Source organism: Neovison vison, chromosome 6 (genome assembly GCF_020171115.1).
Source record: "Neovison vison isolate M4711 chromosome 6, ASM_NN_V1, whole genome shotgun sequence".
In the NCBI taxonomy this organism is placed as follows: domain Eukaryota; kingdom Metazoa; phylum Chordata; class Mammalia; order Carnivora; family Mustelidae; genus Neogale; species Neogale vison.
Window position 1 is genome coordinate 161,752,547 of NC_058096.1, and position 24,785 is coordinate 161,777,331.

Genomic DNA, 24,785 nt, shown 5'->3' on the forward strand with positions numbered 1-24,785 from the left:
ATAACAATAGTAGAATTCATATTCTTCTCAAGTGAATGTGGAATGTATTCCTATTCCTATGGAACCTATCCTGTTCTTCAGGGCAGACATTATGTTAGGCCACAAAAACAGTTGATAATTCTCAAAAGATGGACTTCACATGAAGTATCTTCTCTTACCACAATAAAATGAAGCCAGAGATTTAAAAAAAAAAAAAGGAAAACTGGACATTTCACAAATACGTGGAAATTACACAGTAGACTTTTAACCAGTAGGTGAAAGAAGAAATAAAAAGGATATTAGGAAATAATTTGAGACAAATGGCATTGAAAACACAACATATCAAAACTCATGGGATGGAGTGAAAGCAGTGATCAGAGGGAAATATATTGTTGTAAATGCCTACGTTAAAGAGAAGAAAGATCTGGGGTGCCTGGGTGGCTCAGTTGGTTTAGCATCTACTAAACCTGGGGTCCTGGGGTCAGGCCCTGAGTTGGGCTTCCTGCTGCTTGGCACGGAGTCTGCTTCTCCCTCTCCCTCTACCCCTCTCCACAGCTCATGCTCTCTTTCTCATTCTCTCTCTCTCAAATAAATGAAATCTTTAAAAAAATATAAAATCAGGGGGTGCCTGGGTGGCTCAGTGGGTTAAAGCCTTTGCCTTCGGCTCAGGTCATGATCCCAGGGTCTGGGATCAAGCCCTGCATCTGGCTCTCTGCTCAGAGGGGAGCCTGCTTCCTCCTCTCTCTGCCTGCTTCTCTGCCTACTTGCGATCTCCGTCTGTCGATTAAATAAATAAAATCTTTAAAAAAATCTCAAATCAGTAACCTAACTTACATTTCAAGGAACTAGAAAAAAGTAAATTATGTAATGAACACAGTGCTTAGTGGAGCTTGGAATACAATAGGGACTTAATGTTCGTAGAAGGTGGTGGAGAGTCAGGAATGTATCCTCCAGACTGAGAAGGTGGAGGAGGGTCAGGAATGTATCCTCCAGACTGAGAAGGCACTTGAATACTGCAAAACAAAGAAGGCTACTCCATACCATTTATACAGTTTTATTCAGGGTCACCTACTGACAGGGTATTTGGCCAGCAGGTGGACAGAGGATCCAGGGTACTATACCCCCATTCCCCACCCACCTTGGACCTCAAACCACAACTTTTATAGTGCAAGGGGTATGGTGGTGTGGTCACAGGGTGGTTATCTATAGTGAGGCAATCTGTGTCCTAGAAGATCTGTACTAGTTATCTAAAGTGGTGCCACCTGTGTGCTAGAGCAGGCTGTCTACTAGTTATGTAAAGTGGTGTCATCTCTGCACCGAGGGGAGAACAAGATGCAGGGCCAAAAATGGAGCCAGTGTTGTCATAATCCTGTACTCACATACACACTGCTAAAACTAATCATTGAAAACATTTTTTAAATGAGTGTAGGATACTATGTACAGTATTCTTTCCATTTCTGTAGTTTGCTTTGATGGATTATGGTATATATGGGTTTTTAAAATCAATTTTTAAAAATGAGAATCAAAAGCTTCTGCACAGCAAAGGAAACAGTCAAAAAAACAAAGAGGCAACCCACTGAATGGGAGAAGATATTTGCAAATGACAGTACAGACAAAAGGTTGATATCCAGGATCTATAATGAACTCCTCAAACTCAACACACATGAAACAGGCAAACACATCAAAAAATGGGCAGAAGATATGAACAGACACTTCTCCAATCAAGACATACAAATGGCTATCAGACACATGAAAAAATGTTCATCATCATTAGCCCTCAGGGAGATTCAAATTAAAACCACATTGAGATATCACCTTACACCAGTTAGAATGGCCAAAATTAACAAAACAGGAAACAACATGTGTTGGAGAGGATGTGGAGAAAGGGGAACCCTCTTACACGTTGGTGGGAATGCAAGTTGGTGCAGCCTCTTTGGAGAACAGTGTGGAGATTCCTCAAGAAATTAAAAATAGAGCTTCCCTACGACCCTGCAATTGCACTCCTGGGTATTTACCCCAAAGACACAGATGTCGTGAAAAGAAGGGCCATCTGTACCCCAATGTTTATAGCAGCAATGGCCACGGTCGCCCAACTATGGAAAGAACCAAGATGCCCTTCAACGGATGAATGGATAAGGAAGATGTGGTCCATAAACACTATGGAGTATTATGCCTCCATCAGAAAGGATGAATACCCAACTTTTGTAGCAACATGGACGGGACTGGAAGAGATTATGCTGAGTGAAATAAGTCAAGCAGAGAGAGTCAACTATCATATGGTTTCACTTATTTGTGGAGCATAACAAATAGCATGGAGGACATGGGGAGTTAGAGAGGAGAAGGGAGTTGGGGGAAATTGGAAGGGGAGGTGAATCATGAGAGACTATGGACTCTGAAAAACAATCTGAGGGGTTTGAAGTGGCGGGGCAGGTGGTAAGTTGGGGTACCAGGTGGTGGGTATTATAGAGGGCACGGCTTGCATGGAGCACTGGGTGTGGTGAAAAAATAATGAATTCTGAAAATAAATAAATTGGAAAAAAAAACTTAAAAAAATAAATGAAAATGTGCTTGCATTTTTAAGTACTTCTGGATTTCACAAGCTTTGTTTTCAAAGAGGGCGAAACTCAGCCAACACTTTAATTTACGAAGGGAATAGTCGGGGGAAAAGTCTTTATTAAATAAAGAAATTATCTTTGAAGAAAAAAAAATGAGATGTTACAGGGGCACCTGGCTGAGTGCCTGCGTCTCTAGATCTCACGGTTGTTTAGTTTCAGCCCCATCTTGGGTACAAATTGTTATTAGGGTTGTTAGTTTCAGCCCCACATTGGGTACAAATCTAGAAATAGATAAAGATATTACACACATACTGTGAATTTCACCCATTTAAAATGTACAATCCAGTATGTTTTAGTATATTTATCAAGTTGTGTCTTCATCACAATTAATTTAAGAATATATATATAACTCTAAAAAGAAACTCCATCGGCAGTCACTCACTCATTTTAGGTGACCAGTAATCTTAATTCTGTCTGCATGGATTTGTCTTTTCTGGATGTTTAATGTAAATGGAATCATGCAATATGTGGCCTTTTATGTGTGTCTTTTATGTAGCATAATGTTTTCAAGGCTCATTTCTGTTGTAATATATCAGTCTCCATTCCTTTTTATTGCTGAATAATGTTCCATTGTATGAATATATCACATTTTGATTATACATTCATCAGCTGATGAACATTTAGATTGAGTCTACTTTTTTGACCATTAGGAGTGATACTGCTGTGAACATGCATGTACAAGTTTTTGTTTGGATACTTGTTTTTATTTTCTCAGTAACTACTATGATTGGAATTACTAGTTTTTCTGGTAACTCTATGTTTAACTACTAGACTGCTTCTCAAAGTGGTTGTACTGTTTTACTTTCCAGTGTATGAAGGTTCAAATTTCTGCACATTATTAGTATCTTTTTTATTTTAGCTTCCTTGTGGCCGTGCAGAGTCTTATTGTGGTTTTGATTTGACCTTCCCTAATGACTAATTATGTTGAACTTATTTTTATGTGCTTATTGGCCATTTACATATCTTCTTTGCAGATATGTCTATTCAGACCTTATGCCTATTTTTAAACTGGTTTGTTTTTCTGTTTGTTGCATTGTGAGAGTTCTTTATATATTCTGTATATAATTCCTTTATTAGATATGTGATTTGCAAATATTTTTCCTATTTTATGGATTTTTCTTTTTACTTTCTAGATGATGCCCTATGACACAAATGTTTTTAATTTTGATGAAGTCCAATTTATTTTTTCTTTGGCTGCTTATACTTATGGTATCATATCTACAAAATCGTTACATAATCCAAGATCACCAAGATTTATGCTTATTTTTTTCTTTTAAGGGATATAATTTTAACTCATTTTAAAAAAATCTTTGATCCATATTGAGTTGAATTTTTAATATAACGTGAGGTTTATTTATTTTTATTTTTATTTCATTATTATTTTGCATGTAGACATTCAGTTGTCCTGACACCATCTGTTGAAATACTATTCTTTTCTCCATTGAATTATCTCAGAGCACTTGTCCAAAATTGATTGCTTGTAAATATAAGGGTTTATTTCTGGATTGTTCTGTTCCATTGATCTGTATTTCTATCCTATTCCAGTACCATGATGTTTTAATTACGGTATCTTTGTAGAAAGTTTTGAAATCAGGAAGTGTGAGTCCTCCAGTTTTGTTTCCCTTTTCAAGATTATTTTGGCTCTTTTGGGACTCTTGCATTTCCATATGAGTTTTAGGATCAACTCTTCAATTTTTTTTTAATATTTTATTTACTTGACACAGACAGAAAGAGTGCACAAGCAGGGGAAGCAGCTAACAGAGGGAGAGGGAGAAGCATGCTCCTCCCTGAGCAGGGAGCCCAGTGCAGGGCTCAATCCCAGGACCCTGGGATCATGACCCAAGTTGAAGGCAAATGGCTTAACTGACTGAGCCACCCAGCTGCCTCTCAACTCTACAATTAAAAAAGAAAAAAAGACAGCTGGGATTTTTTTTTAAGATTTTATTTATTTATTTGACAGATAGAGATCACAAGTAGGCAGAGAGGCAGGCACGGAGAAAGAGGAGGAAGCAGGCTCCCTGCTGAGCAGAGAGCCCGATGTGGGACTCGATCCCAGGACCCTGGGATCATGACCTGAGCCCAAGGCAGCGGCTTAACCCACTGAGCCACCCAGGCACCCAGACAGCTGGGATTTTGATAGAGATTTCATTAAATCTGTGGACCAGTTTGAGAACTGTTGCCAATTTAACACTCTTAAATCCTTGAATTTGTGAACATGAAATTTGTTTCAATTTGTTTTCTTTAATTTCTCTCAACAGAGTTTTTTGTGGGTTTTCAATATATGTTTTGCATTTCTTTAATTCATTCCTAAATGTTTTATTCTTTTTGATGCTGTTGTAATTTATTTATTTGTATTAAAGAGGGAGAGAATGTGAGTGAGGGGAGGGGCAGAAGGAGAGGGAGATAGAGAATCTCCAAGCCGACTTCCCAGTGCACAACATGGAGCCTGATACAGAGCTTGATCGCAGGACCCTGAGCTCATGATCTGAGCCAAAATCAGGAGTTGGTTGTTCAGCTGACTGACCCACCCAAGCACCCCATAAATGAGATTGTTTTAATTTTATTGTCAGGAGGTTCATTGCTAATGAACAGAAAGACAATTTGTGTATAAATGTCTTACATATTTGTATATTGTATTGCTAAACTCATTGATTACTTCTAATGTGTGTGTGTGTGTGTATTTCTTAGAATTTTCTATATATAGGATCAAGTTACCTGTAAATAGAAGCTGTTTACTTCTTCCCTTCCAGTCAGGATGCCTTTTATGTATTTTTCTGACCTAGTAGGCTTGGCTAGAACTTCAAATACAATGTAGCATAGAAATCACTGTGTTGCATTTTTATGAAGTGGTGAGGGAGTATAAACTCTTTTTATATCCATTAATATTAAAGGATGATGGCTTCATGAAATTAGTTATCATATATGTAGGACAGTAATTGGGGCTGTTATGACCATGTAACTTTTTTTTCATTGGGGAACACTTTAACAATGTCCTTGTTTTTTTTTCTTTCAGGTTTTCTCAAATAATGACGAAGGCCTTATTAACAAAAAGTTACCCAAAGAACTTCTCTTAAGGTAAATGTAGATAAACTTTAATGAACTCAGATTTGATTCAGTCATCAAGTTCCAAGACAATCTTCTTTCTCACTATGAGTCCATAGCATAGAAAAACAGACAGAATTAGCCTAACTGACTTTTTGTTTTTGTTTTATAGAATGCTGTTCAGCTTGTTGTTAAATTTTACTTGGTCTAATCCAGAATGTACTAAGTATGTACCTAGCATTGGTCTGGATTCTTTTTGTAATGTGGTAAGTATTGTAATAATCTTCAGTAGGTGCCATTGTTTTGGTATCAGTAGATATTCTCAATGTAGTCAATAACATGAGGAGTGATTATTAAGGTTGTGAGCTCCTGAAGTCCCAGACATGTAGATGTTTTCTGATAAACAAGCTTTAAAATAATTACAGCTGTATGTTCTTACTGAACACTTAAAATGCTCATCCAAATATTGATATATTTTTATCCATCTTATGAGAATTATGTGCCAAGTGACAGTAAGTACTATAAAACATGGTTTTTGTCCTATATTTCTGGCATCACTGAATATGCAATAAATGGTGTTTTGCTTGTCATTTTACCAGATAAATCTATCAACCAACGTTTGTTGATCCTGAGGCACTGCAGTTTCCTTTAGTACTCTATAGTTATCAAAGAAATCTTATTTTAGTTTTGGATGTTCTATTTTAATTGTTTACAAGTAATACATGGTAACCTTTGAGTGGCATTTCCCAAACTCTTCTCATATCACTGATGTTCCTCAAAACAAAACAAGTTTTATGATCAAATAAGAATGGGAATCACTAGGATAACAAAACCAATTTCTTTAGGGCCTTACTAGGCTAATACACATGATGATACTCCCAGATGGATTGTTGTGGCATTTCAACTTGCTTACCATGGAACTCTTTTAATATTCCATGTTAATTCCATATTCTGTGGAAAAGATTCTGGGAAATGTTCACATAGAGTAAGTGATTGGCCAGATGACTCAATTCCCTTAGGCTCTTTCATTTTACTCAGTTAATTAAAAAGAAAATTATTTCACAACAGGATCAAATGAAAAATACAGCAATAATATTTTATTTTGATAAAACAAATACTTGTTTTGATGAAAATATTCTTTGGCATTTTAGACCCTTTTAAAGTTAAGGAAGTGGTAACAAGAAAGGAATGATATGTTTTTCATATAAACCTGGGAGCTCTTGATCAAACAGTGAGCTGTTAGAGCCAGCATGGCTGTGTTAGGATGGGCAGGCTGTTACTATATAAATGGAGGGGATGCCATCCACAACAGATGACAAAATTCTTGGTGTCCCTTGGAATTGTGCGGTGTTTAATTCCTGGTCTGAACTTTTTCTAGCACAGACATCAAGCTGTCATATGAACATGTCCTCCTCCATCCTCTGGAGAATCCACCAGCTTCAGGCTGACCCGTTATTAGTCATTCAACACTTGGGTGTGATTAAACGCTACTCTTTGCATGAATACTACTGCTATCTGTGACTCAAAGCTGCTAACTTAATATTTTCCTCTTTGGTAGGGTTAGCTTTGACACTGTTCTCAGCCTTAGAATAGTTTCTATCTGCTGACAAAAAAAGGCGGGGGGAATTATATCACTTTCTGTGCTAGTGTGATTTATGAACTGTTATTTTAGAAGTTTTAGTTCTTTCAAAGATCGATGATGGACCCAGCTGTTATGAAATTCTCCAGTTACAGGTTTTGAATCATACCCCAAAGCTCATACAGAGATCAATTTTCAAAAAGAATTGCCATTTGAGACCAAATGTTCATAACATGTCTATTCATAGATTTGTATTCCCACTTCTGCTCTTATTTTGGAGTCTGTGAGGGGAATTTAAATTTTAAAGTACTACTGCTACAGGTCTTCTCTGACTTGTGAGTCTCAAAATTAACTCTAGCCAACTATGGTATTTTAATGTTTATTGGCCTTTAAATCATTTCTGCCATTTTACTCTCAGACCTTATATTCTCAGTAATAGTATTTCTTCCCTTTCCTATTGTTTCTTTTTGGGCAAAATTTTGAAGAAGGATTTGACCCAAGTTACCAAAGTAGCTGTCTTTATCATCCCTCATGGAGCTTAAGTCTTGATTATCTTGCTTATTTAAATGATGTCTTCATACTTTCAGTATGTCCTAGGCTTACATTTTTACTTCATATTGTAGACTTCTTTGTAACAGTGCAGACTTTGTATTCTTGTTGAATTCCTATTCACCCTCCCTCTTACTTCATCAATAGAAATGAATTCTTTGACCTTACAATAATCTTAGGTACTTGCAGCCAGATCCTCCTGTGTCTGCTGTTTTGTATGTTTTGTTTTTTAAGATTTTTTATTTATTTGTCAGGGAGAGAGAGAGAGAGAGAGAGAGAGAGAGCGCACAAGCAGGAGGAGTAGCAGGCAGAGGAAGAAGCAGGCTCCCCACTGAGCAAGGAGCCTGACATGGGACTCTGTCCCAGGGCCCAGAGATCATGACCCAAGCCAAAGGCAGAGGCTTAAGTGACTGAGCCACCCAGGCATCCGACCCATGTCTGCCTTTTTTAACTCCATCTGTTACCACCCTCTTAAATTCTCTACTAGCTTCCGTTACTGATCACATCAGGCAAATTCTTAGCTTCCCCTTTGGAACCATTAACAAGCACAACCTAGAATTATATGTGTCTTTTCATCTCTTTATATTCCTTTGAATCCACTCAGAAAAATCCATGAGGTGGTTTTTTATCTGATCATCTTATTGTTAGTTTTAAGACTACCTAATATTGTTCACAGATTCCTTCTACCACCCCATCTTTAATTTGTTACTTAGCAAGTTTTTAGAATTTTGCTTTTTCTACCCAACTTTCATTCATAAATAAGGGTACTCCAGTTCTCCCTCTCTACCCTTTATGCTCACAGAATTCAACAGCTTAACAGTTTTACTCCTCCTGGGGAGTCAGTTGTATAATGCTTATAACATTATAACAATTGTGATAACAATTATAACAATCTTTAATTTGTTGAAAGCTGTATATCTATTAATGAGTTGGGTTGTCCTTATATTCTGTCCTCAGTGTTATTGTCTGTATTACTTTTTAGAGCCAAAGTTGGTTGAGATTTTAGTTCTCCCCATTTACTGCTTGTGTGACCTTAAAGTGACTTAACTCTTTGGGCCATAATTTCCTGTATCTACAAAATGGAGATGATAATAGTTCTTACTGAATGGGGTAGTTGCTAGCTCTTAGAGGGACTGGCATTTAATAAATGCTAAATAAATGTTAGCTTTTATTGTTAATATCAATTTTGGATGCCTGAATTATTTATTAAATGCTATGTGATAATGTAGTCAGTTTTACTGCAAACAACTGATAAAAGCAAGCTATCCTGTTGTGGATCTCAGCATGTGCTACTGCTAACAATTCATTTTATCACTCTGGACTGATGCAGTCTCAATGTAAATTGTACATTACCAAATGATAATTAAACTGATAACTACTAAGGCATAGGCAGGTTGGTGGTGGTGTATGTCAACTGGTAATTAGTTTGTATTATAAAAATTATAGCTTCTTACAAAGAATGATTCCTCTTTTAAGAAAAGTAATCTTTTTTTTTTAAAAGATTTTATTTATTTATCAGAGAGAGAGAGAGGGAGAGAGAGCAAGCACAGGCAGACAGAATGGCAGGCAGAGGCAGAGGGAGAAGCAGGCTCCCTGCCGAGCAAGGAGCCCAATGTGGGACTTGATCCCAGGACGCTGGGATCATGACCTGAGCTGAAGGCAGCTGTTTAACCAACTGAGCCACCCAGGCGTCCCTTAAGAAAAGTAATCTTATGTGAATTGAGTACTGGTCTAAAGTTCAGACTATAAATTTTAATATTAAGTTTTTTACCTTAAGTTTTTATTTCTATTATGGTTGCTTTCAGATGGTGATGATTAAATGAAAACACATGTAAACTACCTCACAAAAAATAGGGGTTGCTACATGCAGTGAATATTTTAAAACATTCAGAGAAGATAAAGCTCTTGTTAGTTATAAATAATAATGAAAGAAATCTCTTACTAGACACATTTTTAAAAACTGATATAATTATTATTTAGGTCATTTTCTCTCCTTGTAAATTTATGTGGACACATGACAGAATTAAGGACCAGTAGTGTTTGTTGGCTTGATGAAGGGAAGTTTGATTACCCTCAGCAAGAGAGCTGAGCCTAATAATTCTGGGAAAATGAAATCAACTACACAATTACATATATTTGGCAGTTTTGCTAGTTTCCTGGGGAAAATTATAAGATAACCAGTGCAAAAATTTTCAAATTTTCCTTTTCTTAAAATCATAAACCAATTCCATGGGTGAAAATAATTGTGGTTATTGTTACAATCATTAAGTTACAACCCAGTGCTTGTGTGTAATTGTGGGAACTTGGGGAGCAGTGCAGTGAAGGGCTCATTCCTGTTTCAGGCAGCATTGAGTGGGTGTTCTTGCCTGCTGATTGGTTTCAGCATTCCATGGGTTTTTTTCAAGGACTGGTGTATCCACCTCCTGCTGTCTGTGATGCCTTATATATATTCCAAGGCAGCTTAACAGGTAAGATGCTCTTTTGGGGATATATACTGCAAATTTAAGTTTAAGCAACTGAGCAGGTTTTTCCTTTTTGTTAAAGAATTTTTTCGTTTGTGTGTTCATTTTTATTGCTTTTTACTTTGCATGATGCGATACATGGCTGAATTAGTGTATGTTGAAATCAGATGCAGAAGCTTAAAGGCCCTTCCTTTTCATTACTTCTGTATACTTTTACGTACTGTTTTAGGGTTGGCATCTAAGTCCAAATCCTGGCATAAGCAAATTTTCCTTTGTCTAGGTTGAGGGTATTGTTATATATTAAAAGTCTGTTGATGCCTATATATATATATATATATATATTTTTTTTTTTAACTACATTGAGGTGGCATCAAACACCAGTAAAGCTCAACAGATAGGAATGATAGATCTAGTACATTGTTTTCCAGAGCTTCATCCCGAGAAAGTTATGTTAGAGACCTATTAATTTAAAAACTCCAAATTCAGAAGTTACAGTAGAATATTGGTAAGTTTGACCCTGTGAATAGTAAAATACATCCAGATATATATATCCTATACCACAGAAACATAGAGCACAGTGGTAGCCCAGTGATGGGTATTTCACCAGTTAGAATGCACATTATAAGCAGTGGCTACATTCTTCAATGCACAAATAAAATCCTCTTAAAGATTATTAGGTAATAAGGTGGATTATTCTTGATGACTAGAGCTTGAAGAAGGTATGAACAAAGGAAGAAATACAAATGGTCAATTTGTATGGCACTCAATAAGGCCCATATTTAAATAGAAATCAAAATAATGAGATATTACTTATCTGATTGGCAAAGCCCAAAAGGTTGATAATACTGGGTTTTGGTAAAGAGAAGACAGACACTCTAAGATACTTTAGAGCTGGGAGTATAAAATGCTATAGCTATTCTGTGGGGCCACTGGGGGAAATCTTTAAAATGCTAAATGTACATATTCACAAATTACATTTCTTAGAATTTACTAATAGATACATTTACAAAGACACATATACAGGGATGTATATACTAAGGTATGTATATAGGGATGATTAATACAGCCTTTTTAAATCTTTTTAGTAAATTGAATTACAGAATTGGATTACTCATAATTCTTGGTTAATCATACATTTCCTCATGATCCATGCATTGCCTTTTCCCTTCCCCACCATCAAGTTAATATTTTCAGAACTTTGTATTTATGACTCCTTTAACTTTTTTTTTAAATCTTAAGTATATTTGACTAAATGGTTGCAGTGTTTACTTTTGCTTCTTTATCAACTTTGTAAAAAAAAAAAGTATATCTTCTGAGACATGGTTTTCACTCAAAATTATGTTTCTAAAAGTGGCCCATGTTGCTTTGCTTGGCTATTATTCATTTTAATGCTGTATAATATTCTATTGTATGACTGTGCCAAGATTAATTTATTGATCTTTTTTTTTAATTTTTAAATTTATTTTCAGCATAACAGTATTCATTATTTTTGCACCACACCCAGTGTCCCATGCAATCTGTGCCCTCTCCAATACCCACCACCTGGTTCCCCCAACCTCCCACCCCCGCCCCTTCAAAACCCTCAAATTGTTTTTCAGAGTCCATAGTCTCTCGTGGTTCACCTCCCCTTCCAATTTCCCTCAACTCCCTTCTCCTCTCTAACTCCCCTTGTCCTCCATGCTATTTGTTATGCTCCACAAATAAGTGGAACCATATGATAATTGACTCTCTCTGCTTGACTTATTTCACTCAGCATAATCTCTTCCAGTCCCATCCATGTTGCTACAAAAGTTGGGTATTCATCCTTTCTGATGGAGGCATAATATGATCTTTTTTTTTTAAAGATTTTTTATGTATTTGAGAGAGAACATGCAAGAGAGCACAAGTTGAGGGTAGGGGCAGGGAGAGACAGAGAAGCAGGCTCCCTGCTCAACAGTGGGGAGCCTGATCTGGGGCTTGACCCCAGGACCCTGAGATCATGACCTGAGCTGAAGGCAGATGCTTAACCAACTGAGCCACACAGGTACCCGTTATTGATTGTTCTTTGAGAAATACTTGTGTTTCCATTGTTTTGTTAATAAATGCAGCGCTGCTGTGAATATCCTCGTAGTTGTCTCTTGGTACAAATATACAGAAGTTTCTCTAGGAGTGAAATCGCTGGGGGTCATAGGCTGTACAAATAATCAATTTTATTTTAGTAATATTGTTTTTCCAAAGTAGTCATCAATTTACCTTTATACAATGAATAAGAGCCTCTGTTGAGTCACTCTAACATTTAGTGTTGCTCCATGTCTTAAGAGTAGAATAGCATTTCATTGTATTCTTTACTTGAATTTCCCTAAATTCTAGTAGTGTTGAGCATCTATCATTGCATGTATTTCCTTTTCTGTGAAATACATGTTTTGCCTATTAGGTTATTTCTTATTGATTTGCCATTGGGGTTTCCTTCCCTCTTGTTCTTTTTTTTTTTTTTTAAAGATTTTATTTATTTATTTGACAGACAGAGATCACAAGTAGGCAGAGAGGCAGGCAGAGAGAGAGAGGAGGAAGCAGGCTCCCCGCTGAGCAGAGAGCCCTACGCGGGGCTCGATCCCAGGACCCTGGGATCATGACCTGAGCTGAAGGCAGAGGCCCCAACCCACTGAGCCACACAGATGCCCCACCCTCTTGTTCTTTATACTGTATCTTCTGAATTTTTTTCTCCATCCAATTTGCCAAATGCTGTCCCAGTTTAATAGTCTTTACAAGAGGGCAGTTTGGGGTTTTAATGATTAAAACTCATATTTTATTCAGTGTGATTATTATGATTTTCTATTTTGCTATTTCTTTATCTTATCTTTATCTGCCACTCCCCTGCCTCAAACCTTTCCTGTTACCTTTAGTGTTAAGTCCACTTAAATTATTAGAACCTAAATTATTCTCCTAGAAATGCATACTTATTAATTCCATCTCTGTCCCATCTCTCTTTTCCAACTTCTGTGTAAATTCTGGCAGTTCTAAATTAGCTCCAGTCCCTGAAATTGTCATTCTCCAATTTGCTCTCTCCTGTGCTTATTCTACTTCTTGAAAATGTTTTTTGCTTAGTCTTTCTCACTTAGTTCAGCCTAAGGCTTTCCCCAAGTTCGAGGCTATATTTCTCCCTCTTGAGTATGCTTATAGATCCTTTAAACATTTTGTAACTTCTGGTGTTTGACCTGGATTTTATGTATCATAACACAGTAAATCTAGCTTTTAAAATAATTTATATATGTATTTGATACATTAGTTTCAGGTGTATGGTATAATGGTTCAGTATTTGTATATATTATGAAATGAACATCACAGTAGGTCTAGTTAATATCCATCACTATATATAGTTACAAAACTTTTTTCTTGTGGTGAGAACTTAATATCTACTTGCTTAGCAACTTTCAAATATGTAGTGCAGCATTATTAACTATAGTCACCATGCTATATGTTACATCCCCATGATTTATTTCTGTTGTGACTGGAATTTGTACCTTTTGACCACTCCTTTGCCCCCCCACTTCTGACAACCACGTATCTATTCTCTGTATCTATGAGCTCAGTCTTTGTTTTGCATTTCATGTATAAGTGAGATCATACAGTATTTGTCTTTCTCTGTGTGAGTTATTTCATTTACCATAATGCCCTCTAAGTCCATACGTGTTGCAAATGCCAAGATTTCCCTTTTTTATGGCTGAATAATACTGCATTATATGTATATATATATATGTATACACCCCCCCACATTTTCTTTATCCATTCATTTATAAGCAGCTTAGGTTTGCTTCCATATCCATATACAATCTTACTATTTTAAGTCATTTTCATTTTCTTAGATAAACACCCAGAAGTGGAATTGCTGGACCTTATGGTAGTTCTATTTTTAATTTTTTGAAGAACCTCCATACTGTTTTCTGTTTTCCACAGTGGCTGTACCAATTTACATTTCCACCAGCACTGTATAAGGGTTCCATTTTCTCCGCATCCTCACCAACACTTAACATTTCTTGTCTTTTTAATACTAACCATTATGACAGGTTTGAGCTGATATTTCATTGTGCTTATTATTTGCATTTCCATGATGATTAGTGATGTGAGCACCACTGTACATGTTGGCCATCTGTATGTCTTCTTGGGAAAAATGTCTGTTTAGGTCCTCAGCCCATTTTTTTATTGGGTTGTTTGGGGGTGGGTTTCTTGCTATTGAGTTAGATAAGTTCTTTATGCATTTTGTATATTAACTTTTTTCAGATATATAATTTGAAAATATCTTCTACCATTTGGTGGGTTGCCTTTTCATTGTGTTAATGGTTTTCTTTGCTATGCAGAAGCTTTTTAGTTTGATGTAGTCCTTATTTATTTTTGCTTTTGTTGCCTTTTTTGCTTATTTTTTTTGCTCTTGGTGTCAAATCCAAAAAATCATCACCAAGACCAATGTCAGGAAGCATCCTGCCCATGTTTTCTTCTAAGAGTTTTATGGTTTCAAGTCTCATTCAAGTTTTTAATCCATTTTCAATTAGTTTTTGTTTATGATATAAGATAGTGGTCCAATTTTATTCTTTGAATGTGACTGTCCAGTTTTTCCAGCACTACTTTTTGAAGAGACTGTTCTTTCTCCGTTGTATATTCTTAGGTACTTTGTTGTGAATTAATTGATCATATAGTCATGGGTTTATATTTGGGCTGTCTTGTCTGTTCCATTGATCATCTATCTGTCTGTTATTATGCTGATTCCATACTGTTCTATTTACTATAGCTTTGTAATAGAATTTGAATTCTATTGAATTCCTTATATTTTTAGCATAGTCTTTGTACTGAGATTAGTATTTTCTGACTGGATCTTTCTCCCAGTGTGTAACTTATTTTCTTCCCCAATCTTTAAAGCATATTTTGATGAGCCAGACACCTTTTATAAAGTCAAATATATCAGTCTTTTATGGTGAGTGTTTTTTGTGTTTTGATAAAGAACATCTTTCTTACCTTGAAAACAGATATATTCACATTTAAACTTCTGAAAGTTTAAAAGTTTTGTTTTTGATATTTCCGTCTTTTTTTTTTAAGATTTTATTTATTTATTCGACAGAGATTACAGGCAGGCAGAGAGGCAGGCAGAGAGAGAGAGGAGGAAGCAGGCTCCCCGCTGAGCAGAGAGCCCGATGCGGGACTCGATCCCAGGACCCTGAGATCATGACCTGAGCCGAAGGGAGTGGCCCAACCCACTGAGCCACCCAGGCGCCCCGATATTTCAGTTTCTAATCACTCTGGTGTTAGTCTTTATTTATAAGATAGAATCCATATTTATTTTCTTTTCCATGTGGATTATTAGTTTTTCAGGTTCGTTTGTTAACTGGTCCTTTTTTTCCTCAAAAGAATGCCATTATTACCTCTATCATATACTCTATTCTCTAAAAATTATATAGTTACTTAGTCTTTTTTCTGTTTCATTGGTTAATTTTCTATGTGCCAATACACACAGAAGACATCTGTATTTTTGGGTGACTAGGACCTTTAAATTTATTTCTCATTGTTTTTATCTGATTCTGGAGTTAATGCAAGCCTATAGAATTGAGTTATGGGGCATTCAGGATTTTCCTGCTCTCTGAAATAGTCCAAGTGTTTTGGTTTAACTGTCCTTTGAAAGGCTGATAAAACCAGAAAAGACCTCGAATAGCCAGAGGAATGTTGAAAAAGAAAGCCAAAGCTGGAGGCATCACAATTCCAGACTTCTAGTTCTATTACAAAGCTGTTATCATCAAGACAGTATGGTACTGGCACAAAAACAGGCACATAAATCAGTGGAACACAATAGAAAGCCCAGAAATAGACCCTCAACTCTATGGTCAGCTAATCTTCATTAAAGCAGAAAAGAATGTCCAATGGATAAAAGACAGTCTCTTCAACAAATGGCATTGGGAAAATTGGACAGCTGCATGCAGAAAAATGAAACTGGACCATTTCCTTACACCGCACACGAAAATAGACTCAAAATGGATGAAGGACCTCAGTGTGAGAAAGGAATCCATCAAAATCCTTGAGAACAAAGGCAGCAACCTCTTTGACCTCAGCCACGGCAATTTCTTCCTAGAAACATTACCAAAGGCAAGGGAAGCAAGGGCAAAAATAAACTATTGGGACTTCATCAAGATCAAAAGCTTTTGCACAGCAAAGGAAACAGTCAACAAAACCAAAAGACAACCGACAGAATGGGAGAAGATATTTGCAAACGACATAACAGATTAAGGGCTAGTATCCAAAAAATCTATCAAGAACTTATCAAACTCAACACCCAAAGAACAAATAATCCAATCAGGAAATGGGCAGAGGACATGAACAGACATTTCTGCAAAGAAGACATCCAGATGGCCAACAGACACATGAAAAAGTGCTCCACATCACTCGCCATCAGGGAAATAGAAATCAGAACCACAATGAGATACCACCTCATGCCAGTCAGAATGGTTAAAATTAACAAGTCAGGAATTGACAGATGCTGGCAAGGATATGAAGAAAGGGGAACCCTTCTCCAGTGTTGGTGGGAATGCAAGCTAGTGCAGCCACTCTAGAAAACAGCATGGAGGTTCCTCAAAGAGTTGAAAATAGAGCTACCCTCCAACCCAGCAATTGCACTACCGGGTATTTACACTAAAAATACAAATGTAGTGATCCGAAGGGGCACGTGTGCCTGAATGTTTATAGCAGCAATGTCCACAGCAGCTAAACTATGGAAAGAGCCTAGATATCCATCAACAGATGAATGGATAAAGAAAAGGTGGTCTGTCTATGTATATATATACAATGGAATACCATCAAAAGAAATGAAATATTGCCATTTGTGACAACAGGGATGGAACTAGAGGGTATTATATGAGTGAAACAAGTCAATCAGAGAAAGATAATTATCATCTGCTCTCCCTGATATGAGGAAGTTGAGAGGCAACGTGGAGGGTTTGGGGGTTAGGGAAGGAAAAAATTAAACAAGATGGGATGGGGAGGGCGACAAACCATAAGAGACTCTTGATCTCACAAAACAAACTGAGCGTTGCCGGTGGGGAGGGGTAGGAAGAGGGAGGTTGGGTTATGGACATCAGGGAAGGTATGTGCTATGGTGAGTGAAGTGTGTAAACCTGATGATTCACAGACCTGTACCCTTGGGCCTAGTAATACATTATATGTCAATAAAAAATTAAAAAAAAATGAAAGACTGATAAAACTAAAATTCTAAAATTGAGCCTAGAATTTTCTCTGTGGGAAAATTTTTCTCTAACTTGATATAAGTAGGATTTTTTAAGCTTTCATTTTTTTTCTTGGGTCACTTTGGTAGTTTCATTTTTCTAGGCATTTGTCTGTTTTTTCTGAGTTTAAAAATTTGTTGTCTTGATAGGGTTTTTTTTGAAAGGATATTCTGTCCCACTGTATCTTATTTATTATTCAAATATTAACATACAGTGTTATATTAGTTTCAGGTATACAGTGTAATACAAGAATTCTATACATTTCTCAGTGTTCATCAAGTATACTCTTCATTCTATTTATTTTACCTATTACCCCACCCACCTCCTTTCTGGCAACCACCAGTTCTCTGAATTTAAGAGTCTGGTTTTTTGTTCATCTCTTTTTTTCTTTGTGTTTTTGTTTCTTAAATTCCACATATGAATGAAATCATATAGTATTTGTCTTTCTCTTATTTCACTTAGTATTATGCCATCTTAGTCCATCCATATTATTATAAATAGCAAGATTTCATTCTTTTTATGGCCGAATAATATTCCATTTTATATATATACCATGTCTTCTTTATCCATTCATCTATCAGTGGACACTTAAGTTGCTTACATATCTTGGCTCTTGTAAATAATGCTGCAATAAACAGAGAAGTGCATATACCTTTTCAATTTAGTGTTTTTGTTTTCTTTTGGTAAATACCCAGTAGTGGAATTACTGGATCATATGGCAATTCTATTTTTAATTTTTTAAGGAACTGCCATACTGTTTTCCACAGTGGTTGCACCAGTTTGGATTCCCAGCAACAGTCTATGAGGGCTCGTTTTCTCCACATGCTTGCCAACACTTGTTGTTTCTTTTTTTTTTTTTAGCCAGTTTTGATAGTTCTATTTTTGTTTTTTTTAACTCTACAGTATCTGCTGTCATGTATTTTTTTTTATTTGAACAGTCATTTACGTTTAAGTGCTTACCCCATTTTTGATCAATTTTACTAAAAGTTTACCTATTTTGTTAGCACTTTTTAAAGAACCAGATTTTGGCTTTATTATTATAGTTGTTGTTGTTATTATTTTGGCTTAAAAACAGAAATTTCTTTTCTCACAATTGTGGAGGCTTGAAGTGTGAGTGTGAGACCAAGGTGTCAGCATGGTTGGTTTCTTCAAAGACCCCCTGTCCTTGGCTTCGTAGGTGGCCATGTTTTCCCTATGTCCTCACATGGTTTTCTGTCTGTAGTAGTCTGTATTTTAATCTCTTATTATGAAGAGATAAGTCATATTGGATTAGAACCTGCTCTAATGACTTCATTTTACTTTAATTACGTGTTTAAATGTCTTGTCTCCATATGCAGTCATACTCTGAGGTACTTGGGTTTAAGACTTTAGTATTTGAATTTTGGGAGTACCCAATTCAGCCCATAGTTGTACATGTTAGCATATGTGTACATGTGTATTTATGTGTATCTATATATGTATTGGGTGGGCATATTTGTGTGTGTATATGAATGTATATGTGAACATGTGCCTGTGTATGTGTATTATGTGGGCATATGAGTATATATATGTGTGTGTGTGAGAATATTCCAACCAGTGGAAATAGCACTTGAAAAAATTATACTGTTTTTGGAGATTCTCGCACAGTTTAGTTTCCTTCTACTCTTGGCCCATGTGTGTATTTATTTGCATTTAGTTGGAAGTGCATGGAACATAATCATTTTCCTCTGAGCTTTCTGCTACCTAACATTTTTGTGATTACCCTCCCCTGTCAGCACATAAAAGTGGTTAATAACCACTTAAAATTTTTTCTTCTTTTGTTGAATTATATGAATTCATAACAACGTCCTGTAGTAGAATTACTGGTCAAAGAAAGAGGACATTTTACAGCTCTTGACAAAATCATAGCTTTCCAAATATAATGAATTTTCTTATTGAAATATATTTGACACATAACATTGTGTATGTTTAAGATATATAGCATGTTTGATTTGGTAGCTTATATATTACAGTATGATTGTCATTATAGCTTTAGCTAACACTTCTATCACATCATGTAATTATCAGTTCTTTTTTGTGGTGGGAATAATTAAGATATGGTCTCTTAGCCATTTTGGTTTTACACTAGAATATTGTTATCTGTAATCACTATGGATCTCTAGGATTTGTTTATCTACTAGCTACAGATTTGTACCCTTAAAAAACATCCCTTCCATTCCCCCACCTCTTAGCCCCTGGTAATTATTTTACTCTTTAGTTTTATGAGTTCAGTGAGTGATGTCATATGATATTTGTCTTTCTCTATCTGACTTATCTCAGCATAATGCCCTTAGGGTCCATCCATATTGTTGCAAATGGCAGGATTTCCTTCTTTCCCATGGGTAACTAATACTCGCACGCGCGCGCGCGCGCACACACACACACACACACACACACTACATCTTCTTTATCCATCTGTTGATGGACATTCAGGTTGTTTCCGTATCTTGGCTTTTGTGAATAATGCTGCAGTAAACATGGGAGTGTATATATTTCTTCAGCATCCTGTTTTCATTGTCTTTGGTTATATGCCCAGAATTGGAATTGCTAGATCATATAGTGGTTCTGTTTTTAATTTTTTCAGGAATCTCCATATCATACCTAAACCAAATCATAGCTGTTTCTCCCTTCTCCAGAAGTAACCACTATCTTGACTTTTATTGTGATTATTTCATTTTTTCATTTTTTATTTCTGTATTTCATTTTTTAGATTTATCACCCAAATGTGTATCCTTAGACTTACATTCTCTTTTGGCCACTGAAGATTTATAGATCTTTTTGGGTCTCTGATAATTAGTAGGGCCCCTGTTCATCTCTTTCTGTTCCATACATATGCTGTTAAAAAACTTGGGTTATTTGACTTGCTGAAGTTCCCACAGTCTGGGTGTTGTTAATTGCATCCTCATGGTACAATTTCAGCATTTTTCCTTTATCATCTATATTTCTTGGAAATTGATAGCTGGATCCAGACGCTTGATCAGACTCAGGTTCTGTCCCTTTGGTAAGATTTTATGTGGTGTTCTTCCTTCAGGAGTCACAAAATGTCTGGTTTTTTTCCTTGTAGGGATTGCTAGCATCTATTGATGTTTACTATTTAGATCATTAACTTATTGGGGCTGCAAAATGATATTCTGATTTTTTTTTCATTTATTAGTTAGATTACTTGTATAAAGAGCTATTTCTCTTCATTCGTATTTGATTATGAAGTGTTACAGTTTACATTAAAAAAAAAAGTCAGGATAAGTGCCTGATTCTTTCTGTTTATTTGCCAGTTTTTGAAAGAGATATATGAAGATATGACATTTGGGGGAAAAACATTTGCATAGTTTCAAATAATCTTCCATAGCAATCTATATTAATTACAAAGAGAAAAATAGTAACTTTATAATGAGGCAGTCTGGCAGACATCATCTTAATCAAATGACCACAGTTAACATTACCAGTAATGGGACAAATGGACACCATGTGCCTCCTGATGTGATGAACAAGAAGACCACAATATTATTTCTGTGGCATTCCTGACAGAAATTAATAACCTGAATCTAATCATGAGGAAGCAGCAGATACACACAGGAGGAGATCCTGTATGCTTCAAAAATACTAAAGTCAAGAAAGATAAAGACTGAGTGTCCTAGAATCAAAGAGACTAAAGAGACAAAACAACTGCAATATGTGGTCCTAGACCAGGAAAAAATGTTTTTCTTTTGTTTTAAAGACCACTAATGGCCCAGTTGGCACATGTTTAATAAGAGCTCTAGATTAAATAATAGTACTGTACAGCTGTCCTCTTTTTTTGATAATTGTCCTCTTTTAATTTGATAATTTCAAAAACTGTGTCTTTGAAAAAGGAGATACTTGAGTATTTAGAGGTAAATGAACATCATTCTGCAGCTTGCTCTCAAACATTTCAGAGACGTGACATATATGTGTGTATATGATGTTTGTTAAAAGATAGGCTGAGGTATATTAAAAATTATTAGAGTTTATTTGAGGAAGAATCACTTTGAATGGGGCAGTGCCAAAGCGGGAGTGGTTGGGAGTGCTCTACCAGTCAGAGCCAGGGGAAAGTCACCTACATAGAAGGTGGGAAGACAAAAAAAGGAAGTTATCTGATTGGCTGTGTCTTAAAGCTTCTTTGCTCTTTATGATTGGTTGTCCTTAGTGTTCTGATTTTGTAACTTTGGGGTATTTAATGGCTCAGATTTTTGGTTGCTTAGGTAGGCACCACAGCCTTAGAGCCACCTCAGGCTAATAGCCTCCCTGTTTAATTAAAGTAATATATATACATACATACATATATATATAATATATAATATATAAATATATGTTAATATATAGTAATGTGATTATATATGTTCCCATATATATGGTAATGTAAGTACAATATATTGTTAGCACTTGGGAAATCTGGATGAAAAGTGCACAAGAATTCCTTGTCCTATTTTTGCAACTTTTCTGTAAGTTCGAAATTACTTAAAAATTAGTTGGTTTTTTATCATTTTCTGAAGGAGACTTAGACTTTTTGTATTATAAATTTATGAATTTAAACCTGTTTAATAATTTTCAGTTCATTGCTGTTACTACTTTTATTGAAATTCACATGGTCTTGTCTTTGACTCCTGAGCCCTTTTACATGACCCTAGTCGTTTTGATAGTTTCCTTCCTGACACATAATACAGATGTATGAGGCTCATTTCATATATTCTCTGCCCCAGACCTGGAATCAGCCATTTTTCAAGAAGTGTTGGTTTCTTTTTGTGGGAAAGGGTATATCAGGACTACAGTCTGTTTGCTAGAGGTATTTCTAGGTCTTTTCAGTATATTGAACATATATATAGAGATGAGAAACTCATGATTTCATACTGATATATCTGCTGCAAATTCAGGACTCTGTTATTACTTCATCAGTGTGAAGTCTGCATCTCCTTTTCCCCACACTAATAGTCCTGGTTATGACACAGGGGATTATACAATTAGGATATCCTAATATAGATCAAGATATCTTAATATCCTAAGTCTTAATGCTTATTTGCTTTATCCACATTACAATCACCATAGCCTCAGAATAACACCAGTATAGTTTTTACCAGTATAATTACTGAAAACAGTGACATTTATTTGCATTTGTTTTCTCTTTCTCCTCACCCCTGCTTTTATTTTTTAAATTTTTTTAAGATTTTATTTATTTGACAGACAGAGATCACAGGTAGGCAGAGAGGCAGGCAGAGAAAGAGTGGGGAAAGCAGGCTCTCTGAGAGCCTGGTGTGGGGCTCAATCCCAGGACCCTGAGCTCATGACCTGAGCCAGAGGCAGAGGCTTTAACCCACTGAACCACCCAGGCACCGGGCTCACCCCTGCTTTTAAATGGTTGTACTAAATCTACATTATCAAGTGCGTAGCCACCATATATTATACTCTCTCTCTCTTTTAACTCTCATTGGGCTTATTTAATGCTCACCACCAGTCTTTATTTATAGTCATTTTGTTGTCTGGTGCTTTTTCTCCAGAAGATTCATTCTTCAGGCAGGGTTCATGGGAACAGTATTCTCTAAGGTCTTGTATGTTGATACCAGCTTGGGCCCTTTATACTTGAAATCCAGTTTTGCTGTATATAAACTTCTGTGTTTACATTCTTCTTTTCCTGATTATCTTAAATCTGTTATTTCATTTGCTTCTACCATAAAGCTTTGTATATGTAGTTGGAATAGGGATGAATACTTTAACAGCTGAGTCATCTCATTATGGATATTTTGATGTGTCATCTAAACTTGACAGGTGACAGTTTCTTAAAGATTAGTTGCAATATGAAATTTTTAAAACCACGGCAATCAACCCTTTATACTTTACTAAATTAAATTCCATTTGTCTTTGAATAGATCTTTTCCTCATTCAAAGTGGATTTTGAAACATCATGAATTTATTGTTTGGAAAATATCAAGATTTGGACACCAAACAGGGGTGCCCATGTGGCTTAATCAGTTGAGCATCGTACTCTTGATTTTCACTCAGGTTCTGGTCTCAGGGTCATGAGGTTGAGCCCCACATTGGTTCCACACTCAGTATGGAGTCTGCTTGAGATTTTCATCCTTTGCCCCACCCCTCCACCCCTGCTCACTCGCATGCATACTCTCTCTCTCTCTCAATAAATAAATAAGTAAATACAGTCTTTATTTTTAAAAAAGATTAGAAACATTGATAATTCACGGTAGCCAGTATAAGTTTTCTAAAATTCTAATTTTTATTCAAAAGCTTGAATTTTATCATTGGCACAATTTTCCTTGTAGTGGCAGTCTCATTTCATTTTTTAGAAAATGTCTGTTATGTACTTGAGTCTGAATTACCATAATTTATGTCAGCTATTCCTTCATGTTAAAATGTTTCATTAAAAAAAGTGAACTAGTTAAAAAAAAAAGTGGCTAGTTTAGCTCATAGCTCAAACAATTGGCTTTTTCCTAAGACAACCATTTCAAACCTTTCCTTTGGCTCTTTTCAGTTTATTGCATGAATGAGTTACTCTAGTCCAAGCTAAAGGCAGACCCCAAATGGTTTCATTATACAAGCAGTGAGGTTTTTAAACTTGTGACAAGGGACAGAAGGAAAATTCTACTCATTGCAAGAAAATCCTCACTTAAGCTTCAGTAAGCCAAAAGCACTTAAAACCCATGCACCTTCAGCTGGTTATCCTTAGCCAGCCCAGTCCCTGTGAGGAACTGGCATATGTTCTTGTGCTGGTGACCCTTTAGCTGAGTTACTTCTCCATATTCTGAATGCTCACTTACATTACCATTGCAGGCAAGTTTCTTCTTCTTTAAAAAAAAAAAAGATTTTATTTATTTATTTGACAGACAGAGATCACAGGTGGGCAGAGAGACAGGCAGGGGGTGGGGGGAAGCAGGCTCCCTGCTGAGCAGAGAGCCCGATGCAGGACTCAATCCCAGGACCCTGGGATCAGGACCAGAGCCGAAGGCAGAGGCTTTAACCCACCGAGCCAAACAGGTACCCCGCAAGTTTCTTCTTAAACACCTTCTCTAGCTTCTTTTTATTGTAATTATTCTTGATCCCTTGAACAGTAGTAATGCCCATTTTCAGACCATTTTCTCTGCTGAATTCTTATATGGATATAATCCTTAGTGCCTGCAGGAAGCAAATCATCACCCTTACTTGCATCAGCAGAGGGGTGGAAAGAGTGGAGGTTCTTGATAGCAGACATTCAATGTGATTCCTTTTCCTCTGTGGGAAAAGGCAGTGGTGGTGGTGGGATGGAGTGCTGTGCAGTGAGGGGGCTCAGTGATTGGGACCAAAA

At 36.3% G+C, this 24,785-nt stretch overlaps 1 protein-coding gene and 1 pseudogene across 3 annotated transcripts in view; one reads left to right on the forward strand and one right to left on the reverse strand.

Moving 5' to 3' along the window:
- Positions 1–24,785, forward strand: part of FBXL2 (F-box and leucine rich repeat protein 2) — a 164,304-nt gene that overhangs the window by 40,782 nt on the left and 98,737 nt on the right. For 2 of the 3 annotated variants that reach the window (XM_044252769.1, XM_044252770.1), the window contains exon 2: positions 5,608–5,669. In XM_044252769.1, coding sequence (XP_044108704.1) covers positions 5,608–5,669 — 62 coding nt within the window. Of the gene's footprint in view, positions 1–5,607; positions 5,670–24,785 lie in introns of those variants that run through there. The other variant, XM_044252771.1, reaches the window with a different exon arrangement.
- On the reverse strand, positions 24,034–24,692 carry LOC122909104 (annotated as a pseudogene).